The 21,575-nt window shown below is 44.9% G+C and overlaps 1 protein-coding gene across 1 annotated transcript in view; it reads right to left on the bottom strand.

The window, feature by feature from the left end:
• The window catches only part of LOC113889839 (protein FAM151A-like), a 28,015-nt gene extending 6,786 nt beyond the window's left edge, over positions 1-21,229 (bottom strand). Inside the window, exons 1-2 of the mRNA XM_027537149.1 lie at positions 21,023-21,229; positions 18,560-18,706 (exon numbers count right to left, since the gene is read on the bottom strand). Of these exons, the coding sequence (XP_027392950.1) occupies positions 18,560-18,706; positions 21,023-21,140 (265 nt within the window). The 5' untranslated portion in view covers positions 21,141-21,229. The remainder of the gene's footprint in view (positions 1-18,559; positions 18,707-21,022) is intronic.
• Positions 21,230-21,575: the final 346 nt, after the last annotated feature.

Genomic DNA, 21,575 nt, shown 5'->3' with positions numbered 1-21,575 from the left:
AAGCAGAAAGAGAAATATTCACCCACATTTCCATCATAGTTCACTTTTTGATGTATTTTCTTCTATTTTTATCTATGTATAGTTTTTCCACAGTTGAGACCACTCAGCATTTATAATTTTAATCTTTTTCTTTCAATTTTGACACATTTTCACAATCTTTTCATGAAAAAAGAAAAAAACCTGCAAAAGCCCTGATTGAGAGCAGTCACCCTGTCTCAGTCAGCCACTCCTCTGTCTTTCCTGAGACTCTAAATTTTTAGGAAGACTCAGCAGTCTCTGAATTTTTGTTACTAACAGATAATGATGTATATTTTATTCTGACTTTCTGGTTATTTTTTACCATGACTTGAGGAATCTGAGTCAGGGCCATGCTGGGTCTTTTTTAAAAAAATTAATGAATTATTTTTGGTTGCGCTGGATCTTCATTGCTGGGCGCGGGCTTTCTCTAGTTGTGGAAAGCAGGGGCTACTCTTCACTGCTGTGCACGGGCGTCTCCCTGCAGTGCCTCTCTTGTGGAGTACGGGCTCCAGATGCATGGGCTTCAGTTGTTCCAGCACGCAGGCTCGGTGTGGTGCATCAGCTTAGTCCCTAACCGGGGATGGAACCCATGCCCCCTGCATTGGCAGGTAGATTCTTAATCACTGTATCACCAGGGAAGTCTGCGGGGTCATTTTTAGAGCCCACATTATCAAAGTACTGTTAGAAAAATTCATCTAACTCATATTCCTGCCAGAAGTACATAAGTTGGTCCATCTCCAGGCACCCATATAGTGCTGAGAATTGTTATTTTTGTCTTTTAAATGTACGCAGTTAACGCCTCCAGTGGCTGTGTGATGCCTGCTGGGAGCGTTCAGGCCAGAAGGGAGTCAAGGACTTTGAATGAGAAGCAGACTGGGAAGAGCAGGCCAGGCTCTCTGATCAATGAGTGGTGTAGAGGGTGGGTGGGGTCGCTATGAGCTCCTGCTCCATCGAAGACAGTTGGCATCAGAGGGGTCTCTTCTGTTTTATACTTGCAGCCCTGCTCCCCTCCAAGTCCATTTAGCATATAGCTGCTAGAGTGACGGTTCCATATACCTGATCCTGTCACTTCCGTTAAAAAATCAAAATTCCCTTAGCCCTGAGAATTCAATCCAAATGCTTGCAGAGTCTGTGAGGTCCTATAGGACCAGGCCTGGCAAACTTTGCCATCTCACCTCGAGTCCCTCTCTCCCTCAATATCTAGCTTCCATCCACTCCTGTTTCTCCAACATCAGTGTGCACACAGACCACCCAGGAACTGTTCAAATACAAGTTCTGCTCAGTAGATCTGGGGTGGGGCCCAAGACACCTACCAAGCTCCCCAGTGATGCCCAGACTGCTGATCCACAGACCACACTTGGAGCCTCGAAGCTCAGATATCTTGTCTCCCATCTCTGGGCTCCTACACCTGGCTGTTGCCATGGCAACACTCTTCCCTCCACAGTTTTACTAGGCCACCTCCAGCTCATTTGTGGGTGTTGGCTTAAAATATCAAGGAGGCCATCCCTGAACCACACAGTCAAAGTCAGGCTGACAGCTGATCCTTTGAGCACTCAGCCCCCATGTAACTACTCATATAGCACCATCCTTCCTGAGCCTGAGGGCTAGGAGCAGGCTCCAGGTCTATGGTGCCCATCACTTGGATTTCCAGTGCCAAGATGGTACCAGGCCTAAAAAAGGAGCTTCAGAAGTGTTTGTTGGATGGTACAAGACTGGCTAAATGAATGATAGAGAAAGCTGAGATCAGGGACTTCCCTGGTGGTCCAGTGGCTAAGACTCTGTCTTCCCAGTGCAGATGGCATAGGTTTGGTTCCTGGTTGAGGAACTAGGATCCCACAGGCCTCACAGTGCAGCCAAAAGAGAAAAAAGTTAAGTTCAACCAGCCCAGGTCCAGAAAAGTAAAAGAGCTTGCACAAAGTTGCAGAGAATTTTTGCAAATTTCTCTAAGCCTAGGTGTCTGGATTTCCAGAAGGGAGAGGAAGCTGAGTGCCAGGCTGTCCCCAGCACTGTTTCAGGCACTTTGCACTGTCCCATTTCATCCGCATATTATATCTCTGGCCCAGTGCTCCGGAATCTTTGGTGTCCTCACTGACAAGATGGGGATGAATCTCTCTGGGCTTTAACTACAGCACGTGGACATAAATTATGTTGTATTAAAAAATAAAAATTAAAAACAAAAACAGGTTGTAAACTGTGAAGGGCTATATGAAGGTAACTTTTATTTCTATGTTTTTTTGTCTTAACTTGGTTACTGAGGAATGCTGAAAGAGGGATCCAGAGGGGTTTGCGCCCAGCAAGGCCCCGAGAAGTCAGGCCCCAGGTGGGTAGCTGGGCAGCTAAGAGGGTAGCTAAAGAGAATGGGTGCTGAGAGGTCTCCTTCCCCATCTAAAATGGGCCAGGTCCGGTCTGGGGAAGGTGGCGGTACACTGGGAGGGAGCCAGGGCTGGAACCCAGGTCTCAGTCCTGGTGAGTCTCTGAAGCTGCTGCCTTGCTTGACCTGCACCAGCTGCCTCCCTTGAGATGCTGGTAGCCCCTGAACTCAGGACCGCGTCTCACTCGTTTCTACACCTCCTCTCAAGCTGGGTGCAGAGCAGGGGCCCAGCGAATGCTCAGTGAGGGGGACTAAAGACAGATGGACCTAACCTGCGTCCTTGTGATCAGCACCTGGACCCAGCTTCCTCCTGCACGGCCATTCACACCTGTTCAGGGCCTTCCAGATCCTGAATCTGGGAGCCAACTTGTTTGCGGGGTCGGGGGGTGGGGTATGAGGGAAGAGGAGATGAGGACAGGAGCAGGTGCCTGCTTCCACAGTAGGAGCCTTGGTCCTCAGAGGTACAGTCAGGTGAAGAATGCTGCTCTCCACAGGGAGCCCACAGGAAGCTCCGAGACCCTCCCTCCCCTCCCCCCCACACCAGGCGCTCTACACATCACATCCAGCAGAGGGGTGCCATGGAGGAGCGTGCAGACCCTGAGCCCAAGACTGCTAGTGTGCGGCTCCGCTGTTGACCTTCAACACCCCCTGAAGGAGTTCACGTGGAGTGAGGCACTCTGTGCTGCAGGGAACCTGGTGGGACAAGTCTTTGAAGTGAAAGTCGCCCAGTCATGTCCGACTCTTTGCGACCCCATGGACTAAACAGTCCATGGAATTCTCCAGGCCAGAATACTGGAGAGGGTAGTCTTTCCCTTCTCCAGGGGATCTTCCCAACCCAGGGATTGAACCCAGGTCTCCCGCATTGCAGGCGATTCTTTACCAACTGAGCTATCAGGGAAATATTTTTAGGAACAGGTTTTATGTTCCCAATCCTTACATATAGGGGAATTTGACATGCTTCCCTGGTGGCTCAGATCGTAAAGCATCTGCCTGCAATGCAGGAGACCAGGGTTTGATCCCTGGGTTGCGTAAATCCCCTAGAGAAGGGAATGGCCACCCACTCCAGTATTCTTGCCTGGAGAATCCCGTGGACAGAGGAGCCTGGTGGGCTACAGTCCGTGGGGCTGCAAAGAGTCAGACACGACTGAGTGACTAACACTTTCACATATCTAGAAAAGCACTAAATCCCTTCACGATGACATCAGATCCTTGTGACTAGGAGAAAACCTCTTGTAAAGTAAGCACTTGATAGCATTGAACTCCGCCTTCAACAAAATCTTATATATTGAACTTCCCCCACTACCTCTTTGGAGCAGTCTCTCAGAGCTATTTGAGGTGCTGCTTTCTCGGCTGCGGTCGTCATTTTGCCCCAAATAAAACAACTCGCAACTCTCAAGTACAGCATCTTTTTTAGTAGACAGTTAGAACTGGACATGGAACAACAGACTGGTTCCAAATAGGAAAAGGAGTACGTCAAGGCTGTATGTTGTCACCCTGTTTATTTAAATTATATGCAGAGTACATCATGAGAAACACCGGACTGGAAGAAACACAAGCTGGAATCAAGATTGCCGGGAGAAATATCAATAACCTCAGATATGCAGATGACACCACCCTTATGGCAGAAAGTGAAGGGGAACTAAAAAGCCTCTTGATGAAAGTGAAAGTGGAGAGTGAAAAGTTGGCTTAAAGCTCAACATTCAGAAAACGAAGATCATGGCATCTGGTCCCATCACTTCATGGGAAATAGTTGGGGAAACAGTGGTAACAGTGTCAGACTTTATTTTTTGGGGCTCCAAAATCACTACAGATGGTGACTGCAGCCATGAAATTAAAAGACGCTTACTCCTTGGAAGGAAAGTTATGACCAACTTAGATAGCATATTCAAAAGCAGAGATATTACTTTGCCAACAAAGGTTCGTCTAGTCAAGGCTATGGTTTTTCCAGTGGTCATGTATGGATGTGAGAGTTGGACTGTGAAGAAGGCTGAGTGCTGAAGAATTGATGCTTTTGAACTGTGGTGTTGGAGAAGACTCTTGAGAGTCCCTTGGACTACAAGGAGATCCAACCAGTCCATTCTGAAGGAGATCAGCCCTGGGATTTCTTTGGAAGGAATGATGCTAAAGCTGAAACTCTAGTACTTTGACCACCTCATGCGAAGAGTTGACTCATTAGAAAAGACTCTGATGCTGGGAGGGATTAGGGGCAGGAGGAGAAGGGGACGACAGAGGATGAGATGGCTGGATGGCATCACTGACTCGATGGACGTGAGTCTGAGTGAACTCTGGGAGTTGGTGATGGACAGGGAGGCCTGGCATGCTGCGATTCATGGGGTTGCAGAGTCGGACACGACTGAGCGACTGATCTGATCTGATCTGATCTGATGACCACCAACTAAGGACCCAGAGTGCATGTTCCTCCTCACTTGAACTCCACGAGAAACCGGAGCCTTGGTACCAGGAGTGGCCCTTCGAGCCCATCTGCTTCCTCGGGGAGTGCAGATGAATTTGGGTAAGCCTCTCCTGGTTTTCGAATCTCCCTATTGGTTGAGATTCTGAGTTTTATTTGGTTGTGGAGCAGGTTACCTGCCCACTTACAGCTGGAAAGATACTGGAGAGGGCCCGGGTGAAATATCCAGGGTATACCCACTCATGATCTAGACACTGACTTGGGCTCTGTTGAAAAATACTAAGAAATTTCCACACAGTAGAAAGATACTGGGTGGGAGACTTGCTGAAAGATGCCAGAGAATACCCATCCAGTGAAAAGGCCCTGGGGCAGAGGGCATGGATTGAAAAAAACTTGAGGAATACCCAGGGCTCAGCTGAAAGATGCCGAGGTTGTTCCGTTGTAGGGAACTGAGCAGTCTTGGTTGAGTGGTTAGGTAAGAGGCTGATCTGACACTTTCCCTCAGTTAGACTGCCTTTATAGGCTTTGTCGGGGTAAAAGTGAGAATGTATGAGAGCTTTGCTCTGAAGAAAAGGGACAAGGCTTCTACTGGCCAGCTATGGTTTTCTCAGGTAACTGAGAGATTTATGGGAGTGGTGAAGGTCTAGTCTTCGAACAGTACAGTGGTCCCATAGGGAAACTCACCTATTAATTAAAATACTTGCTCGTCTGGGGGTCGCACCTAAGAACTGGCCATTCAGCGACCTGAGCAGCCATCTTAGAGTGCTGGAGGCAGAATCTAAGGCACATGAGAGGAGCTAAAACGAGTCTGAGGTGACTCCTGGAGGAGTTCAGCTCATAGGCCTGCCACACAATTTCACCAGTGATTTTTATCCCTGAAAAATTCAGCTTAAAGTGGAAAACAGAATCTCAAACGCAGAAACAGAGGGGTGTCAGAAGGCCAACCTCTGACTAACATTCCAGCCAGATTCATGTCCAATGCGTATGGAGCTGGTATTTGCAAGGACCTCGTTAATTGGGGAAATTATACTAAAAGAGTTCTCAACCTAAAATGGCCAAACTGGGGCTCTTTTGATATTCCGAAATTGGCATTTTTGTGCCCATGATTAGAAAAGGCCGGCCATACTACTTTGCTTGGTATCTAGAAGTATATAAGAAAGGAAACTATAGAGTAACTTCTTTGCAGGAAACCAAGAAGAAATTGCTTGAAACTATATCAGAACCAAAAAAGGCTGCTAGCACTGACTCTGCCAGGTCACAGGTCTAGTGGGACTGGGAAGTCACATTTGGCATTTATGCCATTTGACTTTTGATTTTTGGGCAACCACTTTGCCATCTTTTGGGAGCACTCTTACCACTTGGCTTTTGATTTCTGGGCATCCTTTTGCCTTGTTATTTTATTTGGAGTGTGACTCCTGGCTGGTGAGGTTCTGGTTTGGTTTGAGCATGCAGGCATCTGGTACCAACTGCTTGAGCTTGTATGGGAAGTGCTTCCTCTAAGGTTCTACACTCCACCTGGGAATGCCTTGGAAAAAAATTTCAAATGACTGGTCAACCTATAGCTATGATCCAATGACAAGAAAAGTGACCTAAAAATATCAGATCTTTACTGACACAGGATAGGGAAATGGACTGAAGTTCCCTTATGTCCAGGACTTTTCTCCTATAATCAACAGCCTGGGGCTAAGCAAACTAAGACCCCCACTTCCCCAGAAGAACAAACCTTGTTGGGACCAATCTGCCCTTGTTATCAGGGCCAATTTGAGCACTCAGTTCAGTTCAGTTCAGTCGCTCAGTCGTGTCCAACTCTTTGCCACCCCATGAATCACAGCACGCCAGGCCTCCCTGTCCATCACCAACTCCCGGAGTTTACCCAAACTCATGTCCATCGAGTCAGTGATGCCATCCAGCCATCTCATCCTCTGTCGTCCCCTTCTCCTCCTGCCTCCAATCCCTCCCAGCATCAGGGCCTTTTCCAATGAGTCAACTCTTTGCATGAGGTGGCCAAAGTACTGGAGTTTCAGCTTCAACATCAGTCCTTCCAATGAACACCCAGGACTGATCTCCTTCAGAATGGACTGGTTGGATCTCCTTGCAGTCCAAGGGACTCTCAAGAGTCTTCTCCAACACCACAGTTCAAAAGCATCAATTCTTCGGTGCTCAGCTTTTTTCACAGTCCAACTCTCACATCCATACATGACCACTGGAAAAACCATAGCCTTGATTAGATGGACCTTTGTTAGCAAAGTAATGTCTCTGCTTTTCAATATGCTATCTAGGTTGGTCATAACTTTCCTTCCAAGGAGTAAGCGTCTTTTAATTTCATGCCTGCAATCACCATCTGCAGTGATTTTGGAGCCCAGAAAAATAAAGTCTGACACTGTTTCCACTGTTTCCCCATCTATTTCCCATGAAGTGGTGGGACTGGATGCCATGATCTTCGTTTTCTGAATGTTGAGCTTTAAGCCAACTTTTTCACTCTCCTCTTTCACTTTCATCAAGAGGCTTTTTAGTTCCTCTTCACTTCTGCCATAAGGGTGGTATCATCTGCATATGTGAGGTGATTGCTATTTCTCCCAGCAATCTTGATTCCAGCTTGTGCTTGTTCCAGCCCAGCGTTTCTCATGGTGTACTCTGCATATAATTTGAGCACTATCAGGTCTAAATTCTGGCTATAAAACTATGATCACAGAAAAATAAAGACGATTTTTGACAGTGTGGTCACAATTCTTTAGACTCCAGAGAAAGCTTTAAAAAAAAATCTCTTTAAGAATTCTTGCCCTGAGAAATAACTCCTCCTATGCCTTGAGACCAGAGTTTTCTAGATAACTTATCCATTATTGTTCAGTTGTTCATTAGTGTCTGACTCTTTGCAATCCCATGGACTGCAGCATGCCAGGCTTCCCTGTCCTTCATCTCCCGAAGCTTGCTCAAACATGTCCATTGAGTCAGTGATGCCATCCAACCATCTTGTCCTCTGTCGTCCCCTTCTCTTCCTGCCTCCAATCTTTCCTAGCATCAGGGTCTTTTCTAATGAATTGGCTCTTCACATCAGGTAGCCAAAGTTTTGGAGCTTCAGCATCAGTCCTTCCAATGAATATTCAGGATTGGTTTCCTTTAGGATTGACTGGCTTGATCTCCTTGCAGTCCAAGGGACTCTCAAGAGTCTTCTCCAACACCATAGTTCAAAAGCATCAATTCTTTGGCACTCGACCCTCTTCATGATCCCACTCTCACATCCATACATGACTACTGGAAAAACCATTTTTGTTGTTCAGCCCTTCAGTCATGTCTGAGTCTTTGCGACCCCATGGTCCAATGAGTATTCAGGGTTGATTTCCCTTAAGATTGACTGGTTTGATCTCCTTGCTGTCCAAGGAGACTCTCCAAGGGACTCTCAGGAGTCTTTTCCAGCACCACAGTCTGAAGGCATCAATTCTTTGTCACTCTGCCTTCTTCATGGTCCAGCTCTCACAAGTGTATGTGATCACTGGAAGACCACAGCCTTAACTGTAAGAACCTTTAAGAGCAGAGTAGTGTCTCTGCTTTTCAATACACTGTCTAGCTTTGTCATAACTTAAAAAAAAGTAAGCGCTTACAAATCAAGCAATTCTAAATAAGAGATAAATCAACCTAAAAGAATTTCAAGTTCACATGAACTGGGAAATATTCAGTATTAAATCAGTACAGTTCAGTTCAGTCGCTCAGTCTTTTTGACCCCAGGGACTGCAGCACGCCAGGCTTCCCTGTCCATCACTAACTCCCAGAGCTTACTCAAACTCATGTCCATTGAGTTGGTGATGCTATCCAACCATCTCATCCTCTGTCATCCCCTTCTCCTCTCGCCTTCGATCTTTCCCAGCATCAGGGTCTTTTTCAATGAATCAGTTCTTCACATCAGGTGGCCAAAGTACTGGAGTTTCAGCTTCAGCATCAGTCCTTCCAGTGAATATTCAGGACTGATTTCCTTTAGGATTGACTAGTTGGATCTCCTTGTAGTCCAAGGGACTCTCAAGAGTCTTCTCCAACACCACAGTTCAAAAGCATCAATTCTTTGGCACTCAGCTTTCTTTATAGTCTAACTGTCATATCTATACATGACTATTGGAAAAAACATAGTTTTGACTAGATGGACCTTTGCTGACAAAGTAATGTCTCTGCTTTTTAATATGCTGTCTAGGTTAGTCATAGCTTTTCTTCCAAGGAGCAAGCGTCTTTTAATTTCATGGCTGCAGTCACTGTCTGCAGTGATTTTGGAGCCCAAAAATAAAGTCGGCCACTGTTTCCATTGTTTTGCCATCTATTTTCCATGAAGTGATGGGACCAGATGCCATGATCTTAGTTTTCTGAATGTTGAACTTTAAGCCAACTTTTTCACTCTCCTCTTTTACTTTCATCAAGAGGCTCTTTAGTTCTTCTTTACTTTCTTCCATAAGGGTGATGTTATCTGCATATCTGAGGTTATTGATATTCCTCCCAGAAATCTTGATTCCAGCCTGTGCTTCATCCAGCCTGGCATTTCACAAGATGTACTCTGCAAATAAGTTGAATAAGCAGGGTAACAACATACAGCCTTGACGTACTCGTTTCCCAATTTGGAACCAGTCTGTTGTTCCATGTACAGTTCTAACTGTTGCTTCTTGACTTGCATACAGATTTCTCAGGAGGCAGGTCAGGTGGTCTGGTATTCTCATCTCTTTAAGAATTTTCCACAGTTTATTGTGATTCACACAGTCAAAGGCTTTGGTGTAGTCAATAAAGCAGAAGTAAATATTTTTCTGGAAGTCTCTTGCTTTTTTCAATGATCCAATGGATGTTGGCAATTTGATCTCTGGTTCCTCTGCCTTTTCTAAATCCAACTTGAACATCTGGAAGTTCACGGTTCACGTATTTGGTAGTTTGAACATTGTTTGACATTGTCTTTCTTTGGGATTGGAATGAAAACTGACCTTTTCCAGTCCTGTGGCCACTGCTGAGTTTTCCAAATTTGCTGGCATATCGAGTATTAAATACCTGGCATTAATGTTTGTTTATTAATCTAACTAATATATACATGTCTAAGAGTCACTAACATTAACATTAAGCAGAGTATTTTCATTGTGTCTAGGTTTAATGTAAGTTAAATAGTATATCTGTTACAATTTTGTCAGCAAGGAAATTCCTCAAGTAAAAAAACTTCTAAAAAATATAAATGAGGTGAACTTTTAGATAAACTCTATTAAGAATAATTATGCTTTAGGAATATCTGTCTAAAATACTCTGTAGATTGGGGTAACTTGAAATTCTAAGGGCTAACTACAGAGAACCGTGTGGAGATTCCTTAAAAAACTGGAAATAGAACTGCCATATGACCCAGCAATCCCACTGCTGGGCATACACACCGAGGAAACCAGAATTGAAAGAGACACATGTACCCCAATGTTCATCCCAGCACTGTTTATAATAGCCAGGACATGGAAGCAACCTAGACGTCTATCAGCAGATGAATGGATAAGAAAGCTATGGTACATATACACAATGGAGTATTACTCAGCCATTAAAAAGAATACATTTGAATCAGTTCTAATGAGGTGGATGAAACTAGAGCCTATTATACAGAGTGAAGTAAGCCAGAAAGAAAAACACCAATAGAGTATACTAATGCATATATATGGAATTTAGAAAGATGGTAACGACAACCCTGTATGTGAGACAGCAAAAGAGACACAGATGTATAGAACAGTCTTTTGGACTCTGTGGGAGAGGGAGAGGGTGGGATGATTTGGGAGAATGGCATTAAAACATGTATAATATCATATAAAAATAAATAAAAAGCAAGCACTTCTCAGGGGAAAAAAAAAAAAAGAAATTCTAAGGGCTATACTAAACTAAGTAATGGGAGTCTATTGAATAGCTAGGTCATTTCCAAATAAAATAAGATTTTGAAGCATTTATCACTGAACACTAATTTTCCCCTAGAGATTTGGGACTATTAATGAATAATGTTTGGTACCTTCCTAAAAGGTTCTCTCTAAGAAAGAAAAGGTTTTTGGAAATAATCACTGGTATTTATGCTCACCAATCTACAGAATGCTAATATAAAGGTCAGTTTTTGGTTGCTTAAGGAAAGTAGGATGTATATTTTCAGCAAAGAAGATGTGAGGAATGGAATTGCATTTTATGAAGGGAAAAGCAAGTAGGCCTGACTTACAGGTGGTTGTTTCAGGATGGGAGAACAAAGTATTGGGTACAGAAAGTGATAAGAAGATTTGTGGAAAGCAGACCCCGAGAAAAGAATTTTGTGGGTGGTTAGGACTAAGTTTAAAATAAATTTAATTAAGTTTATGTTTAAATGAAGTTAAAAGTAAGCTGGTACAAAAGCTTAAATTTGGCTTTTCTCTATCTTCAGATGTTGAACTGCCTTGGTAATAGATTTAAGTTTCTTTATCTCTTAAATGATCTGTTCTGAAATCCTTCATTGTAGAATAGTTACTGTTTCACAGTGACCTATAATCCTACCTGACTGAATGTTCTAAGCCTTTTTGATATTTGTTGACAAAACTTCTTGCTGCTAAGTCCCTTCAGTCGTGTCCGACTCTGTGCAACCCCATAGACGGCAGCCCACCAGGCTCCCCCGTCCCTGGGATTCTCCAGGCAAGAACACTGGAGTGGGTTGCCATTTCCTTCTCCAATGCATGAGAGTGAAAAATGAAAGTGAAGTCGCTCAGTCGTGTCTGACTCTTAGAGACCCCATGGACTGTGTAGCCCACCAGGCTCTTCTATCCATGGGATTTTCCAGGCAAGAGTACTGGAGTGGGGTGCCATTGCCTTCTCCGACAAAACTTCCTAAATAATTCAAATGAAGCACTTTCGGCTTCTAGCTAAGAGGGCCCCTGAAACATCCCAAATGTTATCCTAGATTCATATTGAATACAGAATCACATGGGAAGTATTGCTAAGTGAGTAATAAATCTCGGGTTATATTGTATGGTAAATGTTACTAATTTAGATATATTAGAAACTATATGGAGTTCCTAAAGTTCTGATATATCTTGGTAAATGCTATCAGTCATAATTCTAGCTACTATCTTAAAGTGTTGTCACAGCACTTAACCAAGTTTCGCAAAAATGCTTCCTCCTGAAGAAGATTTATAAAAAGGACTTTTGGATAAATGTAAGTTTCTGAACTGGGTAAATAATGAAAGGATTCTAATGGAAAACCTGGTGACTTCACAAAGGTTAACGAAAGGACTGAATGAACTGGCGAACATGCTAATAACTTTTGTGGTTTCTGTATGAAAAATTACTGGTTTGAATCTGTGTTTTCCAGGTGCAAGAAAAACCTTCCCCTCAAATTAATTATGACAATAATTTGCTAAAATTATACTTTAGAAACAAATTGAAACATTTATCTTTTCTCTCTATCTGACCCCTCCAGAAACTGGAAACTCTGCTTCTAGTAACTTTATCAGATAAGCTAGAAAAGTTATATCGATAACAGCTACAGAAATCTCAAGGAATTTTGGAGACCTTGAGAAGGGCGGAATCCACCTAGATCTGTTAGGTGAAAGGTGAAATCTGTGATCAGCCTTTGGTGTGACTTTCTTAGCTCTGAAAGGTTTTATTTTAAAAGTTCAGTCTGAGATGCTATAAAAGCTTTGGCAAAGAAAAAAAAGCCTATGATCAATTATGCTTACATAAATCATCAGGCCAAATTTATTGACACCACTCCAGGCTTCAGCAATACGTGAACTGTGAACTTCCAGATGTTCAAGATGGTTTTAGAAAAGGCAGAGGAACCAGAGATCAAATTGCCAACATCCGCTGGATCATCAAAAAAGCAAGAGAGTTCCAGAAAAACATCTATTTCTGCTTTATTGACTATGCCAAAGCTTTTGACTATGTAGATCACAATAAACTGTGGATACTTCTGAAAGAGATGGGCATGCCAGACCACCTGACCTGCCTTTTAAGAAACCTATATGCCAGGTCAGGAAACAACAGAACTGGACATGGAACAACAGACTGGTTCCAAATAGGAAAAGGAGTTCGTCAAGGCTGTATATTGTTACCTTGCTTATTTAACTTCTATGCAGAGTATATCATGAGAAACACTGGGCTGGAACAAGCACAAGCTGGAATCAAGATTGCCAGGAGAAATATCAATAACCTCAGATATGCAGATGACACCACCCTTATGGCAGAAAGTGAAGAGGAACTAAAGAGCCTCTTGATGAAAGTAAAAGGAGAGTGAAAAAGTTGGCTTAAAGCTCAACATTCAGAAAACTAAGATCATGGCATCCAGTCCCATCACTTCATGGCAGATAGATGGGTAAACAGTGGAAACAGTGGCTCACTTGATTTTTCTGGATTCCAAAATCACTGCAGATAGTGATTGTAGCAATGCAATTAAAAGACGCTTGCTCCTTGGAAGGAAAGTTATGACCAACCTAGATAGCATATTGAAAAGCAGAGACATTACTTTGCCAACAAAGGTCCATCTAATCAAGGCTATGGTTTTTCCAGTGGCATGTATGGATGTGAGAATTGGACTATAAAGAAAGTTGAGCACCAAAGAATTGATGCTTTTGAACTGTGGTGTTGGAGAAGACTCTTGAGAGTCCCTTGGACTGCAAGGAGATCCAACCAGTCCATTCTGAAGGAGATCAGTCCTGGGTGTTCATCAGAGGGACTGATGTTGAAGCTGAAACTCCAGTACTTTGGCCACCTCATGCGAAGAACTGACTCATTGGAAAAGACCCGGATGCTGGGAAAGATTGAGGGCAGGAGGAGAAGGGGACGACAGAGGATGAGATGATTGGATGGCATCATCGACTCAATGGACATGGGTTTGGGTGGACTCCAGGAGTTGGTGATGGACAGGGAGGCCTGGCGTGCTGCAGTTGATGGGGTTGCAAAGAGTCGGAGACGACTCAGCAACTGAACTGAACTGAACTGAACACCTATTTCACAAACAAACTAGTCTTAATTCGGTTATATTTGGTAAAAACAAGGGTAAATTTAGGGAGAAAAAGATGTTTCAATGATTGTTAGATTCCAGTTTGTTAATGGAGGTCTGTATCTACTAAGACTCATTTCCTGGTAGTTCTTTGCTATTATGCTGTATTAATGTAAAATTTAACTGAATTTTTAAAGGACACTCTAAATTAGTTTCTGAAGCTTATCTCAGTAATCTATCTTTGAATGAAGATCAGATACCTCATGACTGTGACCAAGACCAGAAAAAGACATAGTTTAAGGAACTGTCTCCTGCGTGGATGGAAGGACTTTTTTATCAGAGGAAGCTGCAGTACCCTAGGATGAAAAGAAAATGACACTAGAAGCAGACAGCTTGCTCAAGATGCTGGACCTGATTCATATGATCAGTTATAATGTTTTCTTGACTTCTTGGACCTTTGCCTATAAATCAAATGTTTTCTATCATGGACATGATTCTATGCTAGTTTAAAACTCAATCCAACTGTTGGATTTGTGGCCAGTTACCTGTGTCTAATACTTCTGGATTACCTTGGTGGATTTTTCCCCTTCAGGGCTCTGACTGGATACCCCCTAGCAAATTTATTTTAGAAAATAATTTAGTCCTGTTCTATCTATTCATGATATTACTGTATGGGATCCTCTCACCTGGCCAGTTAATAATACCTGCTCTGACCCTGGCCATAGATTTAAGTTTTCTCTTAGGGTCACTCAAACTCCAATTAGAATGGCAAGCTAAGTCTCAATCAAAAATTGTAACCTCTTGTCTACTAAAAGGAAAACTCGCACAATTATGGGATGGATCTATATGGTTAACACCAAGCTATGGTCACTTAAGTTTAAAAGCTCCTCTAAGGATAATCAACCTAGTAATATTATGAAACTAGGCTGGGTGCTTTATGAATTATGCCTACTATTACCCTTAGAGAGAGTGACTGATATGGGACTTGGTGGATTTGGGGTTTTAATTAATGGCTTTGGCATCTGGAATGGATAGGAAGGTGTAGCCTGGGATTACCATGAACTCAAGGATATATACATAACAAATTAGAGGTAGCTCAAGCCAATCTAACATTGATGCAAGCTCAATAAGTCAAGACATCTGTATTCTACTGGTATGATCATTTAGCAGCTATTTTTCATGACTTCAATGGGATTGGAGGGTGTAATTGATCATATTGAAGCCTTAACAACTTTCACTCAACAAACTTCAAATGATAGTAACCAGATTATTAGCCTATTGAACTCTGAGGTCTCAATGATGAGAAAGGTGGTACTACAAAACCCTCGGCTGTTGACATCATTGCAGCATTTCAGGGAGGTACCTGTGCCATAATTCAAACTGAATGCTGTGTTTTCATACCTGATGAATCCTTTAATGTAACACCTTTGATGAACCACAAGAAGAATCAGATTTCTGCCTTAAGTGATTCATTCCCTAGTCTTGATAATCTTTTAAAAAACTGGTTTGGAAAAAAAAAAACTGGTTTGGTGCAAGAGGCTCATGGCTGAAATATTTATTTATAATTCTGCTAATGTTGTTAGTTGTATTATTTGCATTTTGCCTGTTTTACAAGATTATTGTTTCTTGTATTACCAAGTGTATGACTGAGCCTCCAACGAAAATAATGTTGACTAAACTTGAAACAGTTGATCAAATGTGTAGCTTGATATGCGATCAATGATCATAATAGTGTAACCCTAGATATAGGAAGATGCAACGAGAGGGAATCTTACTTTTTTGGAGCAAAACTAGAAGATAGATGTCCAGAGATCTTTGACTATTAGGACCTAGTCCAATAATAGCTCATTGAGTGGCCTATCAACAAAAACCTTCAGAATCGGGAATGGGCCTTCCTAGCAACACACTCCAGTGTTCTTGCCTGGAGAATCCCAGGGATGGGGGAGCCTGGTGGGCTGCCATCTCTGGGGTCACACAGAGTGGGACACGACTGAAGCGACTTAGCAGCAGTAGCAGCAGCAGCAGTACAGGCCAAAATGGTCATGAAATGCCTTCCCAAGTTTCCTCAGTCAGTAAAGAATCTGCCTGCAATGCAGGAGATCTGGGTTCAATCCCTGGGTCGGGAAGATCACCTGGAGAAGGAAATGGCAACCCGCTCCAGTATTCTTGCCTAGAGAATCCCATGGACAGAGGAGAGGAGCCTAGCAGGCTACAGTCCGTGGGGTCTCAAGGCTTGGAGAGGAAACCACCACCAAGTATGGTTGGTTTATGACCACAAGGGGGCACTGTCAACTCTAAATCGGCACTTGTCAAGAGCTTGGACGCTGACTGAACAGCAAGGGCACTTGCCCTCTGCTTCTGTGGAGATTGAATCCGGTGCTGCTGCAGCTGGTGACCCTTCAACACCCGCTGAGGGAGTTCAGGGTGGAGTGAGCTACTCTGTGCTCCGGGAGCCTGGTTTGACAGGTCTTTAGATAGGTGGGTATTTTTCCTTTCATCTCCTCATATCTACAAAAGCACTAAATCCCTTCATGATGACATCAGATCCTCGTGACTAGGAGAAAACCTCTTGTAAAGTAAGCATTTGGTTGCATTCAACTCCCCCTTCACCAAAATCTTTTATGTTGACCTTCCCCCACTACTTCTTTGGAGCAGTCTCTCAGAGCTATATGAGGTGATGCCTCCCAGGCTGCAGTCCTGATTTTGCTCCAGATAAAACGTAACTCATAACTCTTAAATTGTGCATCTTTTTATTTAACAGTTGTGGTGACCAAAATAGGACTCGAACACTTGCAGATCTCAAGTTGTGCATCTTTTTTACTTGACAATTAACTCACTCAGCTAGGGTGATCACATGTCCCCATTTGCTTCAGCATAATTACTAATAATGACCTCTTTCATGACCAAAAGTGCCCTGCTTTCATCCTACCAGTCCACATTTGGCAGAGGAAAAACTGAGCTGCAGATGGGTGAAGTCACTTGTCCCAAACCACTCCTTTGGTAAATGGTGAAATGTAGAATTTGAGCCCACTTCTGTCTGCCTCCCAAGCCTTTGCTCTGGCCCCTCCCATCCACGTAGATGTCCGGTGTGACTTCACCAGTCTAACTCTGGCCTACCATTGCTTCCCCTCAGGATCCCTACCCCAGCTGTGGAGCCACCCTCCTCCCATAGACCTACCCTGGGGACCTAGCAGGACCTGCAGCGGGGAAACTGGGCCTTGGGTCCTTCCCACCCCTGTGGCTATACTGACAGGTGCCTCAGCATGCTCCATGCTGTTGGGCACTGCTTGGTTGGGGCCCTTAGCTTTCTTCTTGGCCAAGGTCACAACTTGGTGGGGCCTGATCCTTATCTGCTGCGCCAGGACTTACCTGAGATGAGCCTGAGGCTGGCAGAGCCTCTTTGCCTTCCCTCAGGCCTTATCTCCCAGATAAGAGTTCTCCCTCTTGCCAGGGAATTCTCTCTCCGCCTTATCACTGAAATCTGACCATTGGCCTCCCAATCCTGAAGCAGCAGTAAACTGGCTCCACCCAGCCTGCGATGCCCTCCCCTTTGCTGATCACTAAGCCTGCCTCCTCCAGGAGGTCTTTCTAAGGACTCATTCATTCATTCAGCAATCCTTCCCCAGTCACTTACTCCCAGGCCTTGGTGACTCTGAAGGAGGTAAGAGTCAGAGGCCTTGAGCCTGGGTCTTATTCTGCTTCAGACCTACTGTGTGACCATGGACAAGACCCTCTCCCATTCAGGATCTCACTTTTCTAAAAGTAGAGCAGTGGTTCTCAAGGTGTGATCTCGGGGTCAGCAACATCTGCGCCATGCAAATTCTCAGGCCCCACCCCAGAGCCACTGAATCTGAAACTCTCTTCTGAAGCATGCTCAAACTGGGGACCCTTCTTTCCACCTCAAATAGTCACTGCTTTAGAATTAACAAGCACGTTCGTGAACATGATTTAACGAGCTTTCCCACAGTGCTGAAAAACTGGTCTCCCCTGCTGAACTGGGCCAGGCATGATGCAGTGATTCAGAGTATGGGGTTTCTGATGCTGGCTTGTTGTCATTGTTTAGTCACTAAGTCGTATCTGACTCTTGATACTCCATGGGCTGTAGCCCACCAGGCTCTTCTGTCTATGGGATTTCCAAGGCAAAAATACTGGAGTAGCTTGCCATTTCCTTGTCCAGGGTATCTTCCCAACCAAGGGATCAAACCTGCATCTCTTGCATTGGCAGGTGGATTCTTTACCACCAAACCACCATGGAAACCCACAATGTTGGCTTAGCCACTTTGTGACCTTGCTGTGAATTTCGGTTAAGTCACTTAACTTTTCTGAGCCCCCATTTTTCTTCTGAGGGATGGCACCCACAAAACAGGCAGCTTTTGGTACCAGGAGCCCCAGTGTAACTGAGTGTGTGTGTCCCCACAGGGGGTGTGGCTGACTGGTTGCCATCATCATTGTGGATTGGAGGCTCAGGAGTTATATTAAGATAATTCGCTCAGACTTTTACACTCGTTTTGGTAGGGCTAGAATTCAAACACATCTTCTGGTTCCTCAGATTTGAGAGCAAAGGCCTCCTTAGCAGGCAAGTTGTCTCCTGGCAAGGCCTGGGAAGGAGAGCAGGATGTGACCTTGGACCCAGACATCGCCCTACAACCTGAGCCAGTCACATAACCAGTGAGGCCTCACTTTCTCAAGTGGATGATGGCAAGAACGCGGCCATACCCATCCTAATGCTACCTCACAGGTAATGCTGTGAGCCTCGCCTCCACTCTCCCTCCATCTTCTCCGCCTCTGCCCCAGCCTGCCCCATCCTGGCAACTGGACTTACTGCTGAGGGCAGCCTTCATCTGCTCCTTGCTGTTGGCACGGTGGTACCAGGTGACCAGCAGGCCATCCCTTTGGCTGATCTGACCCAAGCTTAGCAGGTAGTCCAGCATGTCTGCGTCAGAGCGGCAGGTCCCATCCTGTTCACAGCCTGGAATCAAGGCCAAGGAGGCCGTTAGCATCAGTTCTTGCCCAAGCCCAGGGCTCTTGTCTGTACATCCTACTAACCCTCTCTGGGCCCTGGGGCCATGTCCAGCCTGCCGTCTAGCATAGACAGTGGACCCCAGAGTCGTCAGTGCTGTGAGAGAGAAACATGTGGGGTCCTGAGCACAAGGATGCTCTGGGCCAGCCTGGGGACATTGGAAAGTTCACTGATAAGGGAATATTTGAGGGAGACCTAGAAGGATGGGTGTGTAAATTTAACCAAAAGAGGGGACTAGGTTATTCCAGACAGAGAGGAAAGTATAAGCAAAGGTATGGTCATAGGAAATGTGTGGTTGCATAAAAGAATGGCCATTGCTCTGGTACAGATACAGAGAAATGAGATAGGACAAGATTGGAAAAGAGGCCTGTGATCCAGCTGTAAATGACCCTCAGTTCAGTCAGTCACTCAGACGTGTCTGACTCTTTGAGACCCCATAGACTGCAGCATGTTAGGCTTCCTTGTCCATCACCAACTCCCGAAACTTGCTCAAACTCATGTCCATTGAGTCGGTGATGCCATCCAACCATCTCATCCTCTGTCGTCCCCTTCTCCTCCTGCCGTCAATCTTTCCCAGCATCAGGGTCTTTTCAAATGAGTCAGTTCTTCACATCAGGTGGCCAAAGTATTGGAGTTTTAGGATTGATTGGTTTGATCTCCTTGCAGTCCAAGGGACTCTCAAGAATCTTCTCCAACACCACAGTTCAAAAGCATCAATTCTTCTGCACTCAGCTTTCTTTATGGTCTAACTCTCACATCCATACATGACTACTGGAAAAACCATAGCATTGACTAGGTGGACCTTTGTTGGCAAAGTAATATCTCTGCTTTTTAATATGCTGTCTAGGTTGGTCATAGCTTTTCATCCAAGGAGCAAGCATTTTTTAGTTTTATGGCTGCAGTCACCATCTCAGTGATTTTGGAGCCACCAAAAATAAAGTCAGCCACTGTTTCCACTGTTTCCCCATCTATTTGCCATGAAGTGATGGGACCAGATGCCATGATCTTAGTTTTCTGAATGTTGAGTTTTAAGCCAACTTTTTCACTCTCCTCTTTCACTTTCACCAAGAGGCTCCTTAGTTCTTTGCTTTCTGCTATAAGGATGGTGTCATCTGTGTGTCTGAGGTTATTGATATTTCTCCCAGCAATCTTGATTCCAGCTTGTGCTTCATCCAGCCTGGCATTTCACAAGATGTACTCTGCATATAAGTTAAATAAGCACAGTGACAACATACAGCCTTGATGTAATCTTTTTCAATTTGGAACCAGTCTATTTGTTTTTCCATGTCCAGTTCTAACTGTTGCTACTTGACCTGCATACAGATTTCTCAGGAGGCAGGTAAGGTGGTCTGGTATTCCCTGGGCGCCGGCAAAAAAAAAAAAAAAAAAAAAAATGGGGTATGTGCTGGAGATAGCAAACAAGTTTGTGTTTAGAAAGTGCTCCTTAGTGGCAGGGCGAGCATGGATTGGCGAGAGCAGGCTGGTGGCTGAGATTGTGTGGGAAGGAGTGGGCTGAGGCAGGGGTGCAGCAGGAGAGGGGGAGCTGAGAGGTTAGGGTGAGCAGGGAATGGAGATAGAGGATGGGAAGGAAGAAGCCTCGAGGCACAGGACTGAAGATACAGGCATGAGACAGAAGGAGGTCCCCATGTGGATGGAAGGCCCTTCAGCAGGAGAGGGTGCAGGGGTGTGAGGGTAAGTTCAGCTCAGTCCACTGAGTGTGATGCCTGCATGGCCCTCCAATAATAAGTGTTCATCCAGGAGCATGGAAGGATAGCTGAAGCCTGGTAAAGAGGAAGGGAAACAAAGCTAACGAGACTGTTTATTGGAGATCAAATCTTGGTGGGGCAAGTAGGGCTGTGGATGGAGGATAAGTCAATCCTGAAGGAAACCAACCTTGAATACTCATTGGAAGGACTGATGTTGAAGCTGAAACGCCAATATTTTGGCCACCTGATGAGAAGAGCCAACTCACTAGAAAAGACTCTGATGCTGGGAAAGGTTGAGGGCAGGAAGAGAAGGGGGCAACAGAGGATGAGACGGTTGGATGGCATTACCGACTCAACGGACATGGTGGTGGTGAAGGACAGGAAAGCCTGGCGTGCTACAGTCCATGGGGTCACAAAGAGCTGGACACGACTTAGCAACTGAACAACAACAGGGAGGAGAGCGGAGGCCATCAGGTCTGTCGATGGGAACAGAACCTTATGGGGGCAAAGAGTGAGGGATGGAGGAAGCCAAGCAGATGGCATGACTGGGTGCTCCTACCTGGCAAGATTGTGTCCTTCTGCAGCGAGAAGCCCAGGACCATCGCGATGGCGAATACCACAGCCGCACTGACACCGCCGACAATAGCCCACTTCCAGCACCCCTTCTTGTTGGCCATGATGACCCTCTGGGGAGAATACCCCTTGAAGGGTTGTGTCTCCTGAGGCTCTGAGAGCTGGGATCGGGTGGGAGGTAGGAGGCTTAGCAGCACCTAATTCTTTCCCTGGCAGGACAGCTCCTGCAGGCCTGGAATGTCCCAAAGACAGCTTTGTAGGCCCCGCCTACCTTCCTATGCTCCTCCTCCTCTCTCTCTCCCAGGATCTTAACAGGTCAAGCAGAAAATCCTGCCACCTCCAAAATGACCTTTGAGCACAGTAACAGACAGCAGCAGATGTTAGATGGAGCCCACCACTGCTCTCGCCTGCTGCCTGTCTGCTCCAGCCTGAGAGTTGGGGGACTAGGGATCTGGACCGAGCTTGACCTTGCTTTCCTGAAGACCTGGAGGTTTTCTTCCCCTGCATACAAGGAGGCACCTAGTTGGTCCTTCCTTCTT

The sequence above is a fragment of the Bos indicus x Bos taurus genome, chromosome 3 (genome assembly GCF_003369695.1).
Source record: "Bos indicus x Bos taurus breed Angus x Brahman F1 hybrid chromosome 3, Bos_hybrid_MaternalHap_v2.0, whole genome shotgun sequence".
NCBI lineage: Eukaryota > Metazoa > Chordata > Mammalia > Artiodactyla > Bovidae > Bos > Bos indicus x Bos taurus.
Note: the sequence above shows the minus strand (reverse complement) of the source record. Positions and strands in the feature narration are given on the sequence as shown.